The following is a 24722-nucleotide window of genomic DNA, read 5'->3' as shown; positions in this document are numbered from 1 at the left end:
TGAGGCAAAAAAACAGTGAGTTTGAGGCCGGTCTGGGCTACATAATCTCAAGCCCTCCTTTTCCTCCCCTCCACCCATCCATCACAGAGAGTAGCAAGTACTGGGAACATGTTTCTAGCATTCTCCCATTGGGAAGAAAGCTAAAGGTTCACTTATAAATCTGGACTAGTACAGGTCCTTTACACTAAGAGAATGGACCCTCTTTCAGTAAGGTTGGTAGCTTGTCCCTTTTTCTAGGACTATCTCAAACTCACCCATTCCAGGAGCTAGGACAGCATTTCTAAGCACCCAGTGTCTACAACTCAGATGGACTCTGAATATCCTATTCCCAAGCTGTCACATAGGATTTCACACACTTTGCGTATTATTTTACAGTCCATAAGTTAGGGTTACTGCTGTACCTATCACTAAGTAACCTTAAGAAAAGATTTATAAAATATGCCTGGTTGACTTGAAAAATAATCACAGGGGACTGCTAAAAGTATATTTTTACCCAATAAATTCTCTGTGAAGATATCTATAGATATTAAATTGGGAATCTTAGTAAAAATACTGTAGGAAATTGTTTTCCAATTCTTAATCACAAAAGTCAGTATTAATTGGTCTCGTTTGGTCTTTTCACATCATCTGATACACACAGGCCAACATAGCTATTGTTGACAACAGTGGAAAAGTTTAACTTGCGAAACAAGTAATAGTTTCTTGGCTGAAAAGTAAGGAGGAGTTAAAATAAACTTATTGGTTATCTCCCTTCATATATTAATACAACCCTAAGATACTTCCTCAAAATGTCCACTTCTTTTTTGGGGCGGGGGGGGGAACAGGACATCATTTATGAACTACTCATCTACCTAAACAAAGATGGTCCTTAGAATACAAAGTCATGTACTCCAGCACTAGAAAAAAAATTTAACTTACCAGTCGGGCTATAGACACCCTGAATGTTGGACATGACATGTGGAATCGGGGGATGGCAACATTAAAGACCTTGTCCTTAAAGTAGAGAAAATGGAAGGTATAATACCCTTCCATATAGCCGGATGTTGTAGAAAATGTGGTGCAGCTTGTGTATTCGTATATCCGACCTGGGCTAATAATTGGAAATTCGCCTGCAGAGAAAACAGTAACAATAAGCCCAAATATAAAAAGCACTTCTTCCTTAAAATAAATATGTTCTCGAGATGTTGTATAAGTAGTTTGAAAGTAAACTGCACAATTAGGAAAAGAAACTCTAAAAGGATATGCAACAAAGTACTGGCAGTGATGAGATCTCGAGGGCTTAATTCCTCTTGATTTACATTTTAATCAGATTTTTTTGGCTGAGGACTTTTTGCATGTGAAGGGCAAAGGACAACTTATGTGAATTCTTTCCTTTCAATTGTGGGTCCCAGAGATGGAACTCAGGTCATCAGGTTTGGAGCAAATCACCTTTGTCTGCAGAGCCATTTCACCCGCCCTTAACATTTTTATTTCCCAAATTCTCTACAAGGTAGCAGGTGGGGAATATCAAGTAAAACAAAACTTTAAAGTCACACATTTTTTTCAAAGTTGACATAATCTTTAAAACACGAATAATAGAAAAGTGTCACAGTTGAAGTCCGGCGGTGGTGGTGCACACCTTTCATCCTAGCACTCGGGAGGCAGAGGCAGGCGGATCTCTATGAGTTCGAGACCAGCCTGGTCTACAAGAGCTAGTTCCAGGACAGGCTCCAAAGCTACAGAGAAACCTTATCTCGAAAACACACACACACACACACACACACACACACACACACACACACACACACACACAGGTTCCAAGGTGCATCCCTAAATGTTCTATTCAGTCTGGATAAATGTCAGTTACTAAGAAGGGTCTTCACACCAACAAATGGCAAAAAAGAATTAAAACTGTAATATAATCCCTTAATACTAAATTCTCTCTTTTTAAGATATTATTATATATTTCAGTCAGCTGTGGTGGCACATACCTTTAATCCCAGCACTCAGAAGGTAGATGCAGGTAGATCTTTGAGTTCAAGTCCAGTCTGGTCAATAGAGTTCTAGGCCACCCAGAGCTACAGTAAAACCCGTCTCCAAAAATAAATGCATAAAGCTGGGCGGTGGTGGCGCACGCCTTTAATCCCAGCACTCGGGAGGCAGAGGCAGGCGGATCTCTGTGAGTTCGAGGCCAGCCTGGTCTACAAGAGCTAGTTCCAGGACAGGAACCAAAAAGCTACAGAGAAACCCTGTTTCAAAAATGAAAAATAAATAAATAAATGCATAAATAAAAATAATAAAACTGTGTATTTTAATTATGTGTTTATGTATGTGTGTGTGCATATGTGTATATAAGTGTAATTGCTCACAGAGACCAGAAGGCATTGGATCCCTGGATCTGGAATTTCAGGTGGTTGTGAACCACCTAATGTGCATGCTAGGAACTGAACTTGGGTCTTCTGGAAGAGCAGCATCAAAGGAAAATTAAATCTGTGCTATTAACTTCATCATTCACCTCCAAATTATATAAAGAATACCGATATGAAATTTATTTTACTGTACTGTACCACCTAACGCACAGAACATAATAATAACATTAAAAAGAAGTCCACAAGAATAACAATCAAAGAATCCTAGGTGATCCACGGAAAGCAAAACCTATCCCTGTATAATTGAATTTGCTATGGTTTTAGTAAAGTTGAAATTTCAGGGACTAAAATGATAGCCTAATGACCCCCACAGACTATATTTATGGGTACACAGTCTAAACTTTCTTTGAAGCAAATGACAGAGAAATGCAAACTTGGGTGACTTACCAACTACTTCCACATCCCCTTTAGCATTTTGCAAATGACAGAGAAATGCAAACTTGGGTGACTTACCAACTACTCCAGGTCCTTGAACTTCTTCCACATCCCCTTTAGCATTTGTTATTCTCCAGTAGCGACTGTCCAGCTGACAGGCCTTTTCCGGAAGTGCCTCCCTTGACATTTCAATCCTGGAGAAAAGAGCAGAGCATTTGTTTTACCTTTCTTTTTAAAGAATACTATAGCATTTGAGTTAATACTATAGAAGACCTTCAAGGGAAATTAACAAATCTAACCCAAAGTCCATGTTAGTTAGCCGTAAGTTCTCAAAGACATTGCTTTAACTACGCTAATTCTCCCCATGGAAATGCTTTCACTTAATTTATTTAAGTATTTTTCAGTAACAACCAACAATAGAAGGGGCCACAAAAATACATGCAAACACTGTGGTAGCAATCATCTTTGGCTGCTCAAATAAATATCCATTGGGTAGACACTTTCTAGACACAGTGTCATGACAAACTTCTGAAGATCTCAGACATTCACTCATACAAATCTATGCAACACAATTTTTTTTTTTCATTAGCTTCTAAAAAGCCCAAAGTACAATGGCTCCAGTTACTGGGATTCTACTTCAACTTCTACTTCTAGATACTATCATTTCCTCTTTCTCTAGGAATCTGTGCCTCTAATTTTCATATTGACTACCCTGCAGTACCAAATGCAGTGCAGGAAGGTGTTTCTATTTTAAGCAAGTCTTAATTCTAAGCAGGATCTAAATAAAAACAAACATCTAAACTACACTTGTAGCAATGGGTTATCTTTCTGCTTAAGCACAAAATATTTCTAAGTACAGGGAATTTAAAGCATTTGTTTTTTGGTATTTAATCAAATCAAGCATTCAATATTATGTATGACACACATGAAATACTCCATAAATATTTATTGCTCTTTAAAATTGAATATAGAAGACAGGCCACATGAAACTTTATACGCATGGTTTTCTGTTTGGCAATGTGAAAACTTCTAGATTACATTATAAATCTAAAATAGAGTTTTGACAATTACAACTTAGTAGTTCAGTTCCCGCAGCAACTGTAACAGTAATTTATATTCAGGACACATACAAAAAACTGTAACTTATCAAACTCCTTTGTGAACACTATATTGTTGAAAATTGACTAAATTTTCTGCAAACTTCAGCAGAAAACTATTTTTCAAAATGTGCTTTAGCAGGACAGCAAAATGGTTCCACAGATAAAGGTATTTCCTGCCAAACCTAACAACCTAAGTAGCATCCCCAGGATCACAGGATAGCAAAAAACCACCTCCCACAAGCTGACCTCTAGAAACTATCCACACATGCATACACAATAAGTTAAAAATTTAAGTGTACTTTAGAACTAGGGAGATGGCTCAATGGACACAAACATAAGGACTGGTGTTTGGAGTCCTAGAACCTACTTAAATACTGGGTAGGTGTGGTTGCCTGCCTATAATCCCAATGCACAGGAGGCAGACAGGATCCCCAAATAAAATAGATAACTAGTCTAGTTATATTGACAAGCTCTAGGCTAACGGCAAGACCTGCTTCAAAACTAAGGTCGATCATGACAGAGGAAACTCCTGATATCAACCGTACGCTTCTGCATACACATGAACCCACACATATGCAAATAAACACACATACACTAAAAAATAAATACAATTTTAAGAATAAATAAAACCTCTTAAATGTGCTTTATGGCTGGGAATTGCAGCTCAGTGACAGAGTAGTTGCCAATCATGTACAGGGCTCTTGGTTTAATCCGTAGGACCATGAAACAGAACACCACCACCACCACACCACCCCCACCCCCAAAGAAAAAAAACAAAAACTCATTTTATAGACCATATCCAAATGGGCAAATACAAAACTGCCAAAAGATATCTGCACTTTAACTGAAAGGCGAGTCTTATGGTTCAGATATAAAATGGTTTCAAGGGCTCCCGTGTTGAAGATTTGTTTGCTCTTGTTTGTTTGTTTGTTTGTTTTCTGTTTCCTGGCTATTCTGAAGTGAACAGCTTTGCCCTGTGGCACTGTTCAACACTTCTGTGATACTCTGCCTCATCACACTCTGACCCAGAAATGACAGAACCAAGTGGCCATGAACTGAAATCCTGAGCCAAAATAAACCAAAATAAATAGGTCGACTTTGGGATGTTTTGTCATAGAAACAAACTGACAACTACAACAGTCATTTAAAATTCTCACCTGATTCGGTACGTGAAGAAATAGTGTGGTGGGTGTACAGAGCTGAGTTCTGGCAGGAATGATGTGGACACTGAAACTGTAATATCTCCAGTTGTTGCTACACATTCTGGGTCATGAATATATCTAGCAAGGAAGGAAATTAAACATGTTTAAATCAACTAGCTTCAATTCTTAAGCAGTTTAAAGATAAAGCACAATACTTTCCTTATACTTTACAAATTTAAGTCATATTGATACAATCCTGTAGAACTTGAATTTCATAATACTGTAAAACCTTGGAAACTTTGGTTCAGTACAGATGGTAATCAAAGATCTGTGGTCAGTGACTCAAACCATGGATCAGTGACCAGCATAGAAACTAACAAGGGCTTCTCTTGGTTTTCAATGCTATAAAAGTTTTGGGAGTCTTCTTAACCTGACCATACTTATTAAATGGGAGATGAAAATCCCTAAGAATGTAAGGCTCTTTAACCTCCTATACATAATTAGTAATTCCTGCCTCTAATGGAGAAGCCCATGGCATACACTTAAACTATTGCTTCTGCCAAGGCTACTATGAACTAGTATCACCTGCTACCACCTCTAACACTAACTGCTAACATCTGAATTTTCCAGTTAGAGAAAATAAATGTTTGCCAAGAGTAAGTTGTTTACTTGCTATTCATAATAAACCTATTAATTGGCTAACTTTCTTACTTTGCAAAGAGAAATCATGTAGCTACTGTCATGTTACTAAATCACATTTAGTTTTTCCTCTTGATCTTTCCTTTCAGAGAAACCTCAACTCCTGACAGATCTGCAGTAGTTAGCCTTTTCTGATTTATAGTCATTTCAATCGCAAAAGCCCAATTAAAATACCTGAAAATCTGGTCTCTGATGATGGGAAAACCACCTGATACAACATTGTTGACATAGGATGTAAACCAGTCAGTAAAAGTAGCACCTATAAACCAAAAAGGGGAGAATGAGCAAATGGGAAAACTCTAGAGGAAATAATCAACTATAAATTCACTATATTTAAGGTATAATATCAGAACTAGAAATGTTTATAGATGTTATTCTACTAGTACTCTATTAGTCCAATTTGTCTTCCCAATTCTTATTTATTGTGAGTATGGTGCATGCCAAGTAAGTGCATCTGTATGTGCCTGTACATACACATCACATCCCTGCTCCACCACTCTCCACCTTATTCCTTTGAGACAGAGCCTTTCATTTGAACCTAGAGCTAAACTGGTATCCAGCCAGCAAGGTCCAGCAATCCTCCTGTCTCTGCCCCATAAACTGCTAGGATTATAGGCATGGGCACACCCAGCTTTTACATGGGTACTGGGACTTGAACTCAGATTCTTATACTTGCACACCAACTACTCTTAAACAAATGATCTATCTCTCCAGCCCTTCTGTTCTCAACTCTATCTACAGTATGTCCTTTGTGTCCCTATCATCACTATCCCTAGCCTCTGCATAATTGTTAGGAAATTCTACAGCTATTTCCACCTATTTATTCACACACACACATAAACACACACACTTAAAATAATTGTTTTTGGTACAATGATAAAAACTATTTGTCTACTAATTTTTAAAGCAAAGGAAATTACATCTAGGAAAAAAGCATTAAGAAAAGGTTATCAGGCACCTCCTCTCAATGATCAGGGTTCATCTTATACATATTCTGATATACAATCAAAATACTGGCACAAGCTAGGCTCAGTCAGAGACATGACTTTGTAGAATTCTCAGCATCAGGTCAATACCAAAGTGGTCAAGATGCTCACTACTACAGATGCAGTTGCACAGTGGCCCTCCATATTCTCGGAGACTAACTCAAAGCGGAAAACATTTACATTACATTAACACATCCATATTATTGGTCCATGTTATACTAAAAGAATTCATAGCAAGTATTTATACGAATTAAGTATAAACATACTAGGTAATACAACATGATCAAACTTTATCATTTTGAGGGGGGGGTTAGGACAGCTAAATGCCTAGCAATCTATAGTATGTTGTTCCCTGAATTTTTTTGTAATCTGGTTTCAATTAACCCAGTTCTTTATTAAGTAGCAGATGCTCAATTTATATCACTAATTATGTTTTTTAATTACCAGACTTCATACATGTTGCAATGGTTGTGTATTCTGTTTTAAAGCAGACAAATATGAGAATAAAAGAAACTCAGAACCTAACAGTAACTCTCCTTATTGGCCAGGAGGCCTTTAACTCACAACTGATTAATCAGTGATTAATCACTGCTGGGCTAGGGCTGTGATGGTCATCTCTGAAAATATGCTATACCAAGATGTCAATGAGGATAATGAACACAAGCATCCTGATGATGCTTAGCTTAGAAACAGGAGGCCATTTGTTTCAGAATAAGTTGAAAGCTAAGGCCTAAATTTAAAAACTTGCATAACTTGGATAAGGGTGAGATCACTTTAGATAATGTGAAACATATCACAAACCCGTACCATGTCACAGTATGGGGAAAAAAAAAAAGACACTTGCTTTCTGTTTTAGGTTTCAATTAGAAGAGAAATTAAATGCCGACGTTTATTTATTTTCTTAGAGCTGGGGAGTAAAACTGGGCCTTGCACAGACCAGGCACACAGTCTACCACTGAGCTAGCCCTTAGCATCTTCTGTACTACGAATACACAGAAAGATGTCCATGTCAGAAACCCCCTGAAAAGGAAGAGTCAGTAGGTAGGAAGCTTCTGCTGTGAGCAGAGTCTCAGCAGGACAGACGGCAGTGACATTCTTCCATCAGTGACAGACTGTGACCTGTAAGCTGAAACAAACCCTTTCCTCCCCAAGTTGCTCTCTGTCAGGGTATCCTATCCCAGCAACAGTAAGGTAATACTGAACCTATATCACTTATCTAAAGAAAATTAACTTAAGACTGTATAGGATATGCCTTTTTAAAAAAAAAAAAATTTAAGAGCTGCAAGGATTTGCAGGTAATGCTGATTCAGGAAGCCTCTCTCTTATTTTTTTTTAGATTTTATTTATTTATTATGTACACAGTATTCTGTCTGCATGTGTGCCTGCAGGCCAGAAGAGGGCACCAGATCTCACCATAGATGGTTGTGAGCCACCATGTGGTTGCTGGGAACCGAACTCAGGACCTCTAGAAGAACAGCCAGTGCTCTCAACCTCAAGCCCCGCCTTTTTTTTTTTTTTTGTAAACAAAATGCAAAGAAAACACAAGGGCTGCCCCAACGAGAAAACACAGACATAGAACTTTATAATCCAGGAAGTACTAAGTATAAAGTTGCTAGCTGCTCAAGTAACTCAGTTTTACCAATTTATTTTCTTTTTTAACCAATAGGAAAAAGGGAAAAGAGACTTTTCTGTTTCTCTTACCTATGATAAACATGTCAATAGCAGCAGGATTCCGAGCCACTTGGTCCTACATGGGGGGTAAAACGAAAACTGATACAAATACATTTATTCTTATTCCTTAACTAGACCTCTGGGAACAAAGCAAAATAGATAAAAAGGAATTCATTGTTCTAATCAATACTCAGATAATCCTAATTGTTGTGAGTTAACTGTCTTCCAGGCCAAGCAATCACCATTTGAGAGGTCAGCTGTACTCCCACCACACACAAGCAAAAGATCATCCCAGCTGTTTTGGTTGTTTATACCCCATCTCCACAGCAGAGCCCAGGAGGGCACAAGGTTCTTACCCGAGTCTCCAGCTGTTCCCTAATACCTGGTATAGAAGACTAGGGCTGAGAGTCCATCGTACAGCTATGGGGAAGTCCCATATCTGCTGGGTAAAGCTTTTGAGGTGCGGCCAGTTCATGGAGGGGTACCCACAATGCCTCTAAGTAGTCCCTCACTATGAAATATAGTCACTGGTTCCCCAGAGTGAACTTTGGTGGGCTCATGCCTCAGTTTGTCAATGGGACCTTAGGAGGAGGAATAGAAAGTACTTATGTCTCTCCTTGAGAAGGAATTTTAGCAACACCTGTCAGTTCCTACTATGATAATTTCTAGCTTGGACTTACTCTATAAAATGTTTGGAGGCACCCTCAAATGAAAACATAGAGTGCTATTACTATTAAGACAAGTTAGGAAACTATCCTTCAAGAATATAATTAGCAGGTAGAAGTGATAAAACAGATTGCTTGTTATCCTAGAAGGGCTTTCAATTCAGAGTCAAGAGATCTGAACAATTCTAGGATGCTCAAAAGATAATTTTACATATTACAATCAAGAACTCTGATAATAAGTTCCTTAATGTGAATCACAACTTTCCATCTGAACACGTCTGTACTATTTGTCCAATGGCAAATCTTCCTTTTGGTTATCCACATCACCATGTGATGATATAATAAACAAACAAACAAACAAACAAACAAATAAATATCAAATATAATAAAAAGTATAATCCTCCAGCTTATTTTATGTCCCTGAATGTGGCTAATACATACATTTATGGTCAGAACACATTAAAGCCATAGTCAAGCACACTTCCCACTTACTGGACATTGGTAGAACACCTCATTTTTATTTCGGCCCTCTGCAGCTTCCACGGCTATGTACTGACTCAAGCCCGTATGTATGCAGAAGGTTAAAGGGAGGCAGTATTTCAGTCCTTGTCTCTGCTGAAATCCTCCAGCAGCAGTATCAACATCTAGTAAATCTTCAGAGCGGTAGTGATTTGACAGCGCCATACTTCCGAGCAACCTGAGGAGAACACAGACACAAAGTTGTCAACAGCAGAGCAACAGAAACACACAGGGCCGTGGGGTTTGGGGTTCATCTTCTCGGTGAATAATTTCACGCTGAAAAGTTTTGTTTTGGTTTGGTTCTTCCTATGCATCCTTGGCCAGCCTGGTACCACACTCTCTCTGTTCAGAGTGAGCTTGGATTATCTGACAAGGTTTCTCTGTGTGTAGTCCTGGCTATCCTAGAACTCACACTGTATATTGTGGAATATTATTTTAAGGTGTGTTACATTTGTTTATGCTGTGGATGTTTAATGATGCAAAGATGTGTTGCATTCTTTTGTCGCATTTGTTTAACTCTGTGACGCTGTGTTACTTTGTCTAAAACACCTGATTGGTCTAATAAAGAATAGACAGGAGAAAGGATAGGCAGGGTTGGCAGGCAGAAAAAATAAATAGGAGGTGAAATCTGGGAAGAAAGGATTAAGGAGCGAGGAAGATACCAGGGGCCAGTCACCCAGATACACAAGCTATGGGGAAAGAAGTAAAGAAAGGTATACAGATGTAGATAAAAACCCAGAGGCAAAAGATAGACGGGATAATTTACATTTAGAAAAGCTGGCTAGAAATCAGTCAAGCTAAGGCCAGACATTTATAAGAAAGAATAAGCCTTTGTATTTATTTGGGATCTGGGTGGCAGGCCCCCAAGAGTAAAAAAACAACACTGCAGACCAGGCTGGCCTCAGAGATCTGCCTGCCTCTGCTTCCTGAGTGGTGGGATTAAAGGCGTGCACCACCACTGCCTGGCTCAAATTCATTCTTTAAATCAGAATATTCTTATTTAGATTTAAAAATTAAATGTCTAAAGTACTTAAACGTCAGTCATTTTAGAAGAATTATAACTTTACTGCTTTTAAGGAACTTAGTGTCGTGGTTCATGCTGTAACCCCCACACTAAGACTAAGGCAGAAAGATGACTGAAAGAATGAAACTAGGGCTAGATAGGGAATTTTTGGACAGTGTGCACTAGAAAATACTCTCAGGCTGGGCAGTGGTGGCACACACCTTTAATCCCAGCACTCAGGAGGCAGAGGCAGGTAGATCTCTGTGAGTTCGAGGCCAGCCTAGTCTAGAGAGAGTTCTAGGACTGGCTCCATAGCTTCTGAGAAACCCTGTCTTGAAAAACCGAGAGAGAGAGAGAGAGAGAGAGAGAGAGAGAGAGAGAGAGAGAGAGAGAGAATGAATATGAGTGTAGGTGCCAGAGTCATTGGGAGTCCCTGGAGATGGAGTTACCGGCCATTGTGAGTTGCCCAATGTGGGTGCTATGAACTGGGCACCTGTGCAAGAGCAATATTCACCCTTAACCACTAAGCCATCTCTCCAACCCCCTAAACTGGCCTGTTTATGCCCCATCCCTGCTATTTCATTTCTGAATAGTACTCTGTGTTATCAGGAGGATGCCCTTGGAGAATGCCAGGGGATACTCAACTATAGTAGAGAGAACTTGCATCAAGTTCCTAAAACATTTTGCCTAGCTTGTAACAGGGTAATAAACACATCAAGTGTCCTTAGCAGATTAGTTAACTATACTCACAAATGCACGCACATATATCTCTCTCCTGTGTCCCACAGCTCCCATCCCCAACCAGAGCTCACTTTAATCATAAATATGTGTTGTCAGGCATAATGTTTCTATGAGACACATTTATTCTGATAAAATTTAATTTAACCTATATTATCTTATATATTGCTATAAAGAAAAGGGAACTCCCCCTCTCAACAATACATACATTCATAATATATAAACATACATTTTCTTATATATAAGATAACTAAAGAAAACTGTGAACAAGATGTGTAATGTCAATGTCTGAGAATTACTCAAACATCAAACATCTTACCCTGGAACCACTAACTTCTGCCCATTGTGAATCCGGTACGAACAGCGATAATCATCAGGGAGCTTGCAGCCAATCTGAGCTTCCACAGCATCCAGGTCTTCCTCACGTGCACCTTCTGCAAAAGCACACCAGAATCAGAACTGTGTACAATGAGACGTCAATCTAGTAGATCAGTTACCAAATCATGAAACAATCTTATAGCAAGTGAATTCTGTTCAACATATACTAACAAAATATAGGGCAATGAATTGAAAATTAACTTTAAACACTGAATAAAGTCCTCAGTTTCCTCTTAACAGGGAAAACACTAGCACAAAGTAAAATGGAAAGGGGAACCACCAACAAAATACCCCCACAAAGTAGCCAGAGCTGGTGCACATGCTTGTGTCTCCTGGAGTGAGAGTTCAAGGTGAATTCCAAAAAAGGAAAAACAGAAAATAATCAACTAAAACCACAAGAGGTCAATTAGGCATCTAAAATCACCTTGATTTTAAGCAATCATCAATTCTAAAACAAGTGGCCAAAGAAATGAGCCCAGCTTTAGGCAATACTATAGGACTAATAGATTAAAAAAGAAAGGGGGAGCCGGGCGGTGGTGGTGCACGCCTTTAATCCCAGCACTTGGGAGGCAGAGGCAGGCGGATCTCTATGAGTTCGAGACCAGCCTGGTCTACAAGAGCTAGTTCCAGGACAGGCTCCAAAACCACAGAGAAACCCTGTCTCGAAAAACCAAAAAAGAAAAGGGGGGGGGCACATCAGAGTCCACGAAGTAGAAAAGGCCCTGGTTCAAATAAATAAACATGCTTTTGCTAGGTTACAGAAGCCAACTCCTAAGAAAAAGTGAACTGGAAACAAACCAGTCCTCATGGACAAAAAGTGCATTTTCCCAACTTTATCAACCCTAGACCAGGTTAATGTGATCAGCCCCCTGATGGTCTGCAGAAAAAGCAGAAGGAAATCTCTAGAAGAAAAATTATTACCCCAAGATCCAATAGTGCTGTGCAGTCACTCAAAAGAACTAAGCTTCAATAAAAACAGGAACTGACTAAAGAGCAGGCAGTGCTGAGACATAAGAAATAGTCTAAAGGGGGCTGGAGAGATGGCTCAGTGGTTAAGAGCATTGCCTGTTCTTCCAAAGGTCCTGAGTTCAGTTCCCAGCAACCACATGGTGGCTCACAACCATCTGTAGTGACGTCTGGTGCCCTCTTCTGGTTGGCAGACATACAGACAGAATATTGTATACATAATAAATAAATAAATATTAAAAAAAAAGAAATAGTCTAAAAATTAAAATCACAAATCAACACTAAGGGGCTCTGCCGGCTTAGCTGAGAGGATGAGCACACTGAGCTTATCCCCCTAGGACACCATGCCAAGAACTCATTATCTGTTTCTACAGATCAAAAATTCAAGTAAACCCGACCTCTATTTAAATCACAGTGTTGAAATCCTGGTGTTAACTGAGGTGCTAGCTCATCTTACTCATCTTTTGCTTCAGATTCTCTAAGCTCACTTATTTGCAGAATTCAGCAACCTGCAGTTTTTTCAAAGAACCTCTCAGAGCCCCCTGACATTTCCTATTAGGTAGCTTTCTCCTCAACATACCAGTCTGCTTACTCAAAGTAAACAGGAAAAACATATTATGAATCTGCCTTCTGAAAGGCCCAGATGCGTTTTAATGTAGGCCCATTCAAGATCATTTTCATTTTAATTAACATCCAATGCAATTCATTTGGGACCTTAACTATACCTGCAAAATCTCTTCACCTTTCTTTTTTTTTAAAGAATATTTTTTCTTTTTTTTTTAAGATTTATTTATTATGTATACAATGTTCCTCCTGCATGTACTCCTCTATGCCAGAAGAGGGCACCAGAACCTCATTACAGATGGTTATGAGCCATCATGTGGTTGTTGGGAATTGAACTCAGGACCTCTGGAAGAACAGCCAGTGTTCTTAACCTCTGAGTCATCTCTCCAGCCCCCGACCTTTCTTAAAAAATAGAGAAGTTACTGTAAATAATTGAAATATATTAAAAAATGGGAATCAAAATAACTTCTTATATCCCTGACTTATATGTATATAAGGAGAAATAACTGTACCATGCATGTATACCATAAGCTGAAAATCTTGGGCTACTTCAGAACAGTGCCTACCACAATAGGAAATTTTAGCAAACCTCCCAGTAACTAATAAAAACAAAAAGACAGATGCTGGAGAGATGGCTCAGTGTTTAATAGCACTGGCTCACCTTACACAGGACCTAGGTTCAAGTTCCAGAACCCACATGGCAGCATCTGATGTCCTCTTCTGGCCTCCAAAAATACCAGGCACAGCATATGGTGCATAGATGTACACAGATAAAATGCCCACACACATATAGTATTTTTTCATCTTTTAAAAAAATAAGCAAAAAATGGGCAGTGTCGGCCCACATCTTTAATCCCAGCACTCAGGAGGCAGAGAATGAATTTGAGGCCAGCCTGGTCTATCAAGCTAATTCCAGGACAGCAAGGGCTACAGGGAAACCTTGTCTCAAAAAGCAAACAAAAACCATTAAATTTGAAGCCAGGTGTACATGCCTTTAAGCCTAGTGCTTGGAAGGCAGAGGTAGGTGAATCTGAGAGTTCAGGACAGCCTGGTCTACAAAATGAGTTCCAGGAAAGCCAGGGCTGTTACACAGAGAAATCCTGTCTCAAAAACTAAAAAGCCAAACAAAAACACACCATAGTTAACAAAATAAGATAAGGAAATACATGATTACAATTCCAGAAAATCAAGATTGGACATCAAACACACACACCACCCAAACTCTCTTCATATCCTTTCTCTAATGTGAAATGAAGGTACTTGTAATTAACCAGGGTTTGGTAAATTATAGTCAAGAGGCTAAATTCTTTTTATTGGAATCCAGCCACTCCATTTTTGTTTCTGTATTATCTATGGCTGTTTTCCAGAAACAATAGACTAACAGCAGGGCTAAACACAGAATACAGGTCTCTATGAGACCATGGGTCCCACAAACTCTAAAATATTTACTGTTTGTTCCTTTAAAGGATTAAACTCCCAACTCAATTCTAAGCCAACACACAAGGAAAATATGGTTTGAAAATACACAATTAAGAACATCAATATAATATAATCTCAAGATACTCTATAAGATTACCTCGTGTCCAATGCCTAGTTACCCGCTAATTTTCCTTTTTCCTGACACCTTTATAACCTTAAAATTGAACAAGAGCTGCGACACCTGAGGTCAGCAGCTAGGTTCTTAGTTGTGAAACTCCTAAGTCTGAAATTCCTAGCATTTCCAGTACTGTAGATAGTCTAGACCTTAACCTTATTCCAAACTCATGACACACCCTGAGAACTGGCACCTTGTGGTAATGCAGAAGTGGCCAAGGAATCTGACAGCTAAATACAGAACAGACACAAGGAGCCTAGGAATAACAAAGGACAAAAGAAGGAAAGCTGTAAGTCTGTCCAAAAGAACAATCACACTACTCTCTGACAGTCTAAATGCCCTAATATAGAGTCACCCTCTAAGGAGACCTTGGATATGCTAAACAAAATGGGCTAAATTCTCTCCCTTCAACCACAATTAAAGATTACACTTCCAAAGTGAGACCAGGCAGTGGTGGCTCACACCTCTGATCCCAGTACCCTGATGAGACAGGCAGAATGAGTTCCAGGACAGTCAGGGCCACACAAAAACAAACAACAAAAACATTTAGTTTCATGTCTACCTTTGTGCTATTATAAACTATCACCTATTTTGCATATCACCACTGCATTCTTATCTTCAGATTATGTCCTCTTGAAGTAGTTTATGCTCATGCCAGGTGAATGTTACCACTCACTTCTTCTTAGAGGATAAGCTGTTAAGATTATTAACGGGGGACTCCAGTGTTCCACCCTACTCCTTCTACTAAAACCATCTATTCTGCCTTCTAACCCGGATTTAAACATCTTTTCATGAAATCATGGTTTGTCTGAAAGTAACATTTTCATGAGAAATTACAATGGAAATCTGAAAGAATAAAGGAATGATAATTCAAAAAGACTCATTCTAATGAGAAAGAGTAAAAAAGAACAGATTCCAGTTTTAGCTTAGCAAAACCACAGTAAACTCATGATTCCACTTAGTGAATAAGTCTGAAAAAACATAAAGTAGAAAGCAGATTATAGTGATATATATATATATATATTTTTTGTTTTAATAAAGCTTGCCTGAAGATCAGAGTACAGAGGTAAGCCACTACTCAACCACAAAAGTCAAGCAATGGTGGCACACACATTTAATCCCAGGACTAGGGAGACAGAGGCAAATGGATCTCTGTGAGTTCAAGACCACTCTAGGCTACACAAAATTGAGTCTGTCTAAAAGAGAAATTGAGCTCACACAAAGGTGATCCCTGCATTTGGGATCACATGCCTTTCTAAGGCCAGCACTAGCAGGTGGAGACAGGAGCGATATGGTTGGGCAGAGAGGGGAATATAAAGGGAGAAGAGACAGGAACTCAGTAGTGTAGAGTCTGAGGTTGGTGGAGAGTACTGAAGGATCACCCTTTTGCTCTGAAGATTTGGTAGAGGTAAAAGGTCTCTCTAGTGGTTTGCTGCTTTGCTTTTCTGATCTTCAGATTGAACCTCAATTATCTGTTTCTGTTTTTATTATTCATGTTACACAGATAAGCAGTTACAAATGTATTTTACAGGGATTAGTTAACAAATCCAACAGAAACAGCTTGTTACTATTTCTAGTCATAATTAGGCAATAGAATAGAAAGAACATAGATTCTGGGGTCAAATAGACTTCAGTTCAAATCTTGGTTTGACTACTTTGTAAAACTCTGCCAAAAGAAAAATTTCTAGATTCTTGTGTTACTCTAACATGCTTAAAGACCCAGGTTCTTTCCTAACATTTGATAGACATCAAACAAGAAAAGATATTGACAAAAGTTTTCAATTAAAAACTAATCTTGGGTTGGAGAAATGATCCCATGAATAAACATGTCTTGTCACATAAGCATGAAAACTGGAGTTTGGATCCCCAGAAATTACATAAAAACTGAGCAGGTGAGGCAGCATTTGGGAGGTAGAGTCAAGAATACTTGGGGTAAGCAGGCTACCTAGACTAGCTCAGTCATTGAGCTCAGTAAATAAAGTGGAGAGCGATCCAGAGAGACATGTGATGTCCTCTAGCCTCCAAATAGGGATGCGGGAGCACATGTGAACATACATACACACAAAACAATAATAACAATAATCATCTTTAGGGCTGGGTTAGTTCCATGGTAGAATACTTGCCTAAAATGCATGAGGTCCTGGACTCAATCACCAATATTGCAAAAATAAAAATAAACCCATAATGGTTATTCTCAAGCAATTTTAGCATTGTTTCTTTATATAAAACAGCTATAAAGATAAAGTAGCTCAGCTTTTATTTAATATCCATATGGGTTCCCAGGTTAACCAAAAAAGGGCAAGATTCTTGTAACAACATCAGCACTATGCTTCCTTGTCTATTAACAAAATGTGTATGGTGAACTAACTAAGCGGTTGGATTAGCCCAGGTACACAACAGATCAAAGTTATTTCAACTAGTCTGTTGTTAATGTAAATCTAAATATGAATGGGGGACCCTGTATTCCTAGTACCTTTCAGAGATAAAACCATCCGAGGACACCTGGGCTCCAAGTACTTCTTGAGGTCATCCCAGGCCTTTTTAATAGCAGCATAATGGTTAATGTATCTTCCTACATCTGAGTAAGTAGCTATGAAGAGAGATTTCCAGCACTGATTCTTCCGGGATTTCTCTTCCCTAAATAGATTTAAAAAAAAAACAAAACAAAACACACACAAGATTAAGAAAGCTTTTAAAATGATTTTTAACATACCTTTTTTCTTTTCCTCTGCTTTTTGAGACAGGGTCATATATAGTAAAGGTTGGTCTTCAATTAGCTATGCACATAAAGATAGCCTTGATTTTCATGCCTCTAGATGCAAAGTACTAGAATTAGAACTAGAATTAGAAATGTGTACCATAAACTTAGCTTAGCACATAATTTTTGATACTTACCAACACACCTTTAATGGAAGTTTGTAGTAACTCTGCCTTTTTATTTTCTTAATTTATTTTAGCTACAAAGAGAACTAGATAATGAGAAGTGATAGACCAAAAACTTTAATATTTACTACTATTCTGTCATGGTAGGCTTATTTATCAGTCACTACTTTCTACATAATTTTCCCCCAAGTTTCCCATTTCTTAACAAAATCTATGAATAGTATTATCAGTATAAATTTCAACTTATTCCTAAAAATACATCAGTTAAAAAAACAAACTTTTTTGAGACAGTCTCAGGCTGACATGAACTATGAGTCCCCGGCCTCTAGGTTACAAGTGTGTGCTACGGAACCTGGACTCAATTATAAATACAAAAAGCACAAGTAGTTGTCCCATTTTTGAGAATATTTAGAACCCAATGGCATAATATTGCTCTAGCACATCTTCATTGATCAAGCCAGAGAATCTTAAAACAAATACATGATTCATTATCTTTTCTTGCTTTAATTATACAAACATTTATTGTCTACTTGCCTACTAAGAACATTAAAAAATGCACTTTTCTCCCCTTCAAAAAGTGGATAGTCTAATCATGAACAAAGAATAAAATGTTAACAGAGGATAAGCAACCACAAAGGGTACTTGAAAGTACTGTCAAATGGGCTTAGATCTTTTCCTACAGAAGATGCAGAGCCACTGAGGGCTTAAGGGGAAGTTGAAAGGGGAGAGTTGATGCTGTGGTTTAGGATGCTGTGGTAGACTTAAGGGAGAAAACCAGGACCATTCCAGATCATTCCAGAAGACTTAGGGAGGTTCTGAAGCTGGAGAGAGGCCATAGACTGAAGAGCGCTGTGGTACCCAGGTGGGATGAGTGTGGGTGGAGACTGGACGTGCTAAGCTAGGGATTCAGGTGAGCGCAGGGATAAAGAAAGACTTAGGATGACTCCTGACTCTGGCCTGGGTTCACGGATGGGTGCTACAATGAAAACTAGAAATGTAGAATCAAAGGTTTAGATATGAAGGAAAGAATAAATCAGAGAGCAGAGGTCATTTTGGTTTTTTGAAACAGTACATGTAGTTCAGGTTAGCCTCAAACTCAGAATCCTCCACGACGGTCTCACAAGTGCTACACTCCAGGTATATACCACCACACCCGACTCCAGGAGTACGTTTTGTTTGGTTTCAGTTTGGTTGGGGGAAGGGGCGCAAGGAGGGCATAAAGCATCTTTTTGTTAATATGTATCATTAACATAAATATGTACAGCTATCAACAAGGCTGGCGGTTGTAAGGCAACTGCAGAAGCTTGCCTAGCATGAGTGAGGTCCTGGGTACTGTAAAAATTGAGCTTGGGATTTTTTTTTTTTAAAAGTCTTGAGAAACCCAGTCTCAAAACAAAGCAAAACAAAAAAATAGTCTTTAGTTCTATACCTTTAGAAGTTATTTATGAAAACTCTTTCTATATTTACAAATCCTTATATCTCGGGTCCGTGATTTATAGATTTTACAAATGCCCCAAAGTGAAAAATGAGGATATACTGACACTTAGAATTCCTCCTTCCTCATTCTTCCTCCTCCCAATGCTTGACAGCTGTTACTAACTTTTCCCCTGGTAGAACTAATGCTTTCAGCTTCAATAATATACTTAGTTCAAGGCCAGATTGGTCTACAAAGCCAATTCCAGGAAAGCCAGGGCTACATAGAGAAACCCTGCCTTGAAAAACCGAAGTATATTATATACTAAATATATATTAACTATATTAATTATATATACACATATATACATACACTTAGAAGCTATAGTTCTCTACCAACTTTAGCAGTCCTGACTTCCCACAACTGAAGAAATATGTTAGGTATTCCTGCCTTTCCTTCTATTCTCCTAAATCTCACTGTCATCTACATTTTATTCTGGCAATGTGGTAACTTTGACTGGACCACTAGCAGGAACTAGGGCTGGAAAGGAAAACCAGTGCATGGTAGTAGTATGGTAGTCAAAGGTCAGGATTCAAACTATATATTCTACACTAGAGTCTGGGAAGGGGAGAAAGAAAGGGGGGGGGTCAGAGCATCACTGGAAAACAGAGTTAACTAGAAAGGGAAGTATTAGTAGACAATGGCTACAGTTTACTACAACTTACTATGTGGTATAACTATAAAGAACTAAAAAGAAGACGGTAGAAAACTCCAAATACAGTAAAATGATACACACTTAAGGAGCAGGAAATACTAATTAGCCTAACTTATTATACACTGTAAATGTGTATTGAATTACACTTTATCCCATAAACATGAGCAATTATGAGTATCAATAAAAATTACTCTAGTGCAGCAATTCTCAACCTGTAGGTCATAACCCCTTTGGGGGTTGAATGACCCCTTCACAGGGGTTGCCTAAAACCATCCCGCACATCAGGTATTTACATTATGATTCATAACAATAGCAAAGTTACAGTTATGAAGTAGCTATGAAAAAAATTTTATGATTGGAGGCCATCACAACATAAGGAACTGTATTAAAGGGTCACAGCTTTAGGAAGGTTAAGAACAACTGCTCTAGCGCCAAGCGTGGTAGCTCACCCTTGTAATGCCAGCAAAGAGGCCGAAGCATAAGGACTGCAACAAGGTCAAGGCCAGCCCGGACAAGAGACAACAATGAAAAATTTATTCTTAAAACAAAACAAAACACCTACACAATAGCCTACACCCACAAAAGATCAAATGGTCACAAAATACTTACTCAGTTATCAGCCAGTATTTTTTGCAATGTCTTCTCCACAATGGATCATGAGTTGAAAGTTGGCTAAGTCTTCGACTGACATAGCAACAACTGGCAGGAACCAGATTCAATTAGTATAAAAGGAGGAAAAATTAAAAACAAAGATTAAAATAGTCATTGTTAAATTTTGTTTGATTCTCTTTATTTTTCCTATTTCCACTTACTACCCACATAGCTGTAATGCAGTATCTCTGAAAATCTATTTAATGTATGAGTTAATATAATTGCCCTGTGAGCAGTAAGAAGAAAGTAGCATACTGTCTCATATTCAAACTAAATTCCCGATAGAGTAATACAGTTTAATACAGCAGCCAAGCACATAAATACCAAACCGTTAGGGCCTGGCAACAGGTTGGACACTTGGCAAAGTTGGACTGTACTGGGCAAGAAAAAAGCTGCAGTATGCTGGATGAGTCTGTAGACAAAAATAGTGTTCAACGCCACTCATTTCCACAAACATTTATGGAGGAGTCATGTCACTTCTGCTTAAAATTCTGATTACTACCTAAAGCTCTGAATTGAAATCTGCTCTTACAAAAACTACGTGATCTCACCAGACACCCTTCAGGCAGCCTGCCTGTTAGTCATTACCACCTTCAGCACAGCTTTCTCGTTTTTCTAGTTGAACAGGCCACACTATTGTTTACAGACCCCGAGCCTCTCAACACGGCTCCTTGCACGAGGACAGAACTGCACTCTGCCACACTTCGGATCGCCCTCCTAGTTAGTCACCTCAGCCTCCATGTCTCAACAGTACCACATATGAATTCCTTCCTAACAACTGTTCTGCACTTATCTGTTTCCATCTTGTCTAAGACGGAAATGTATTTAAACTACATCTTTAAAAGATCATATTTCCAATTCACTATTGTATGCCTACATTTAACTGACACATGACAGGCACTCCATAATATTGATTGAACGAATGAATACAAAAATAAACAATCCTTCCACTCTAGAAGCGCACAGGGTTATGACGAACTGTAGCTGAAGGAAGATGGTGGGAGAGTAAGGTTGCCAAGCTGAGCAGAGTGAGTGCTCCGGACAAGAAGCGAGTGTGTGGTGTGCCGCCTGATGTCTGCTCTAGCTAGAGTAGACTGTGCGCACACGATAATGGGGGAAGGCCTAAGAGGCCTTAGATAAGAAGCTAGATGATAAGGGCCTTAAACGCTGCAGAGGTTCAGGGCACAGTCTGCAAACAGGGCCATTGCGGGCTTTTAAGAATGACAGCCAGGTTGTCTTCAGAAGATAACTCTGGCAGCAATCAAAGACAGAAGGCTGTCAAGATCAGTTATAGCTGGAGAGTATTTCAGATGAATCAATTTGAGTGGGACAGCCTTTCTTACAGAAAAACTTTCTCTGCTTTAGTACAGGCTGAGTAGGGGAGAATGTGTTTTCTGGACAAACTTAAGTGTGCGCAGGTACGGTGGAGGCCATAACTGAAAATCCAGGACATACCTCTGCCACCACTTAGGTAGGCCAACCAACCTGTAACTCCAGGAAGTCCATACCTCTAAAAGGCCCCTAAAACCCGAGGTCTCAATCATCAAAGCGCCAGGATCCAGCAATCAATCAAAAAACAAAACTGTATCTTCCCCATAGGAGACAGCCTTTTTACCTCCTCTACAAACACACGAAAGCACAAGAAACCCTGGCCATGCTGTTAAGGATGTAAACAATCCTAACATGGGGGTGGGGTGACATGGAGTGGGGTAAAAAGGGGAGCGCAGCTGCGCCGTTTCTTCCTCCAACGTAAACAGTCCCGTTCTCTGAAAGAATTGAGTTTTTGGCCACCCTCACTAGCATGCCCGGTGTTTCTTTTTGGAGCAAACGCTGGTAATCTGGGAAACCCTGAGGTAACCGCAGTCAACCTGTAAGGCCTCACCGGAAGTCGGTGACAAAACACAAAATCCAACCACCCACCGTAAAAAGGAAAACTGACAGCCAAAAAAAGTCGCAAACACAAGAGAAAGTGCATGCTGCCGGTGACCACGGTGGCACCAGAGGGAGTCAGAAGGTCGCAGACCTCCTCGAGCGCGTTCTACCTTCCCACGTGGGCTCTGGTCACCCTGGATCCCAGGCCCGACAGGGATGCTCGTGGGCCGGGACAGTGGCCTTTCCACGGCGCCAGACCAGGTCCCCAAGGGCCAGCGAGGGTCCGCGGCGTTCCGCACCAGGGAGCCACCTCTCTCCTCGGCAAACCGGCCTAGCCAAGGCTTGAGGGAGAGGGCGCGAAGTCCCCAGGAACCTGGGCAAGAGTGGAGCCTGGATGCCCAGCCCCCTCCTCCGCGTCTCCCCCCAGCCCCCGCCGTGGCTCTGCAGGATAACGGCTACCCTGCAGTCACCCCCTGGTGCGGAGGAAGCCCGCGTCCAGCCAGCGACCCTGGGCCTCCTTCCCTGCCTCCTTCGCCGCTTCCTTCCACGTTCCCACCCTGCCATGAGCGCCGCCCCATTACTTGATCAGGTCCTTGTAGTCGACGAAGGATAAGATGAGCAGAAGGGGGTCGGTGGGCAGCGACTCCAGGGTCAGCGGCGCCGTCTCGGCCTCCACGGCAGCCATCTTGCCCGGCCCGCTGCAGCCTGGCACCACCCCGGCCCCGCCCCCGCCGCCCGAACCGTTCCGCGGCGCTTGCACAGGTTAGTTATGTAACTGTCGCCGGGCCCCGCCCCCTTGTGCCACGCCCACCCCGCGGCCTGTGCCCCGCCCACTCCGCGGCCTGTCTGCCCCGCTGGGCACTGCTGGCCGGCGCTGTGTCTGGTCTGCTGCTGCTTATTTCCCTTCCCATCCCGTCTCCTAAGGTTAGCTAGAACCCTGTCAGTCGTTCCCGAGTCTTCTCTCTCTTCTTCCTGCCATTTTATATGTGCTATCCTCCAAGCCTCTCCCTAAACCTGGCACTAATCATCCCGGCCTTTGGGTCCCAAACCCATTACTTCATTTCAAATCCAAGATCTTCAGTTGCCTGACTCCTCCTCCCCACCCCCATCCACACTCTGCTTTGCGGCTCTGAGCCCTTTCTACCGAAGGAATGGCAGAGACACACAAGGAAAGGCACTCCAACTTCAAAATAATCGGGAGGTTAGCATTCGACCACTGCCCACAAAGCAAAATGGACCTAAACATAAAAATAATCGGCCGGGCGGTGGTGGCGCACGCTTTTAATCACAACACTCGGGAGGCAGAGACAGGCAGATTTCTGTGGGTTCGAGGTCAGCCTGGTCTACAAGAGCTAGTTTCAGGACAGCCACGGCTGTTACACAGAGAAACCTTGTCTTGGAGGAAAGAAACAAAACAAAACAAAACAAAACACTTTCCAGTAATTTGATGACCTGGAGCAGTGACCCCCCACCCCCCACCAATTTTTTTTTTATTTCATTGTAGTCAACTGAATTGAGGCAATGAGGAAATTTCCACCAATGGGGAAAGACACAGTCACTACCTGAATTAGCATAAAAACCCGATAACCAGAAGCCCTGCCCGAGTCTGAGGTGCTGGCTCTTCTGAGCACACCCTCTTTATCTAGAGGAAACTTACCTTGTGCAGACGCGATAGCTGGAGTGGTGGGCTCTGTCTTTGAGACCTCAACCTTATTTCTAACATTGGCCCAGAGGATATGCTCTCTCCTGCCCCTCTGATGAGTTTCAAATTTTCAGCCTGAGAGTAAAATGTATGGAAAAGGAATTTTTAAATTTGTATTCTATAAATCCAGATTGAGGTGGCGCACGCCTTTAATCCCAGCACTCGGGAGGCAGAGGCGGGCGGATCTCTGTGAGTTCGAGACCAGCCTGGTCTACAGAGCTAGTTCCAGGACAGGCTCCAAAGCCACAGAGAAAACCTGTCTCGAAAAACCAAAATATATATCCAGATTGAGTTCCACAAGCGTGAGGGGCTGAACTGACTGGGACCACTGCAGGACCGGAAGAGGCAGTTCTTCAACTTTGTAAAGCTGATAACAAGGTGGGCGTGGGAGATGGGGTGGAGTGGTGGACGGAGGAGCGAATTCTCCTTTATGTTGGTTTCACAGGGGCTGTGTGTAGAGAGACTTGAGAGATCTGAAAGACCTGGACTTCGTGTACCAGGCACTTCCGTCACTAGTAGCGAGATGGAGCATTAGCTCTCTGTATCTAAGTTCTGTGAACTGGTCCTCCTGTCTTTGACCTATCGTGGGTTAAAGATAATAACCTTTGCTAATAAACGTTGATTTCCCAAGCTTGTGAGTACAACAGTCACCACATTTCCTTGGTGACTGTAAATAT

At 40.6% G+C, this 24722-nt stretch overlaps 1 protein-coding gene across 2 annotated transcripts in view; it reads right to left on the bottom strand.

Annotated features, from left to right (window-relative positions):
• Fbxo3 (F-box protein 3) overlaps positions 1-23085 on the bottom strand; it is a 28520-nt gene extending 5435 nt beyond the window's left edge. The window contains exons 1-10 of one of the 2 annotated variants that reach the window (XM_075961577.1): positions 22925-23085; positions 20430-20519; positions 17282-17445; positions 11626-11740; positions 9539-9743; positions 8412-8457; positions 5899-5983; positions 5041-5163; positions 2862-2977; positions 919-1109 (exon numbers count right to left, since the gene is read on the bottom strand). In XM_075961577.1, coding sequence (XP_075817692.1) covers positions 919-1109; positions 2862-2977; positions 5041-5163; positions 5899-5983; positions 8412-8457; positions 9539-9743; positions 11626-11740; positions 17282-17445; positions 20430-20519; positions 22925-23028 — 1239 coding nt within the window. In that variant the 5' untranslated portion in view covers positions 23029-23085. The remainder of the gene's footprint in view (positions 1-918; positions 1110-2861; positions 2978-5040; positions 5164-5898; positions 5984-8411; positions 8458-9538; positions 9744-11625; positions 11741-17281; positions 17446-20429; positions 20520-22924) is intronic. The other variant, XM_075961578.1, reaches the window with a different exon arrangement.
• Between the last annotated feature and the right edge of the window lie 1637 nt (positions 23086-24722).

This window comes from Microtus pennsylvanicus, chromosome 2 (genome assembly GCF_037038515.1).
Source record: "Microtus pennsylvanicus isolate mMicPen1 chromosome 2, mMicPen1.hap1, whole genome shotgun sequence".
Lineage (NCBI taxonomy): Eukaryota > Metazoa > Chordata > Mammalia > Rodentia > Cricetidae > Microtus > Microtus pennsylvanicus.
This window is presented reverse-complemented; position numbering and strand designations above follow the sequence as displayed.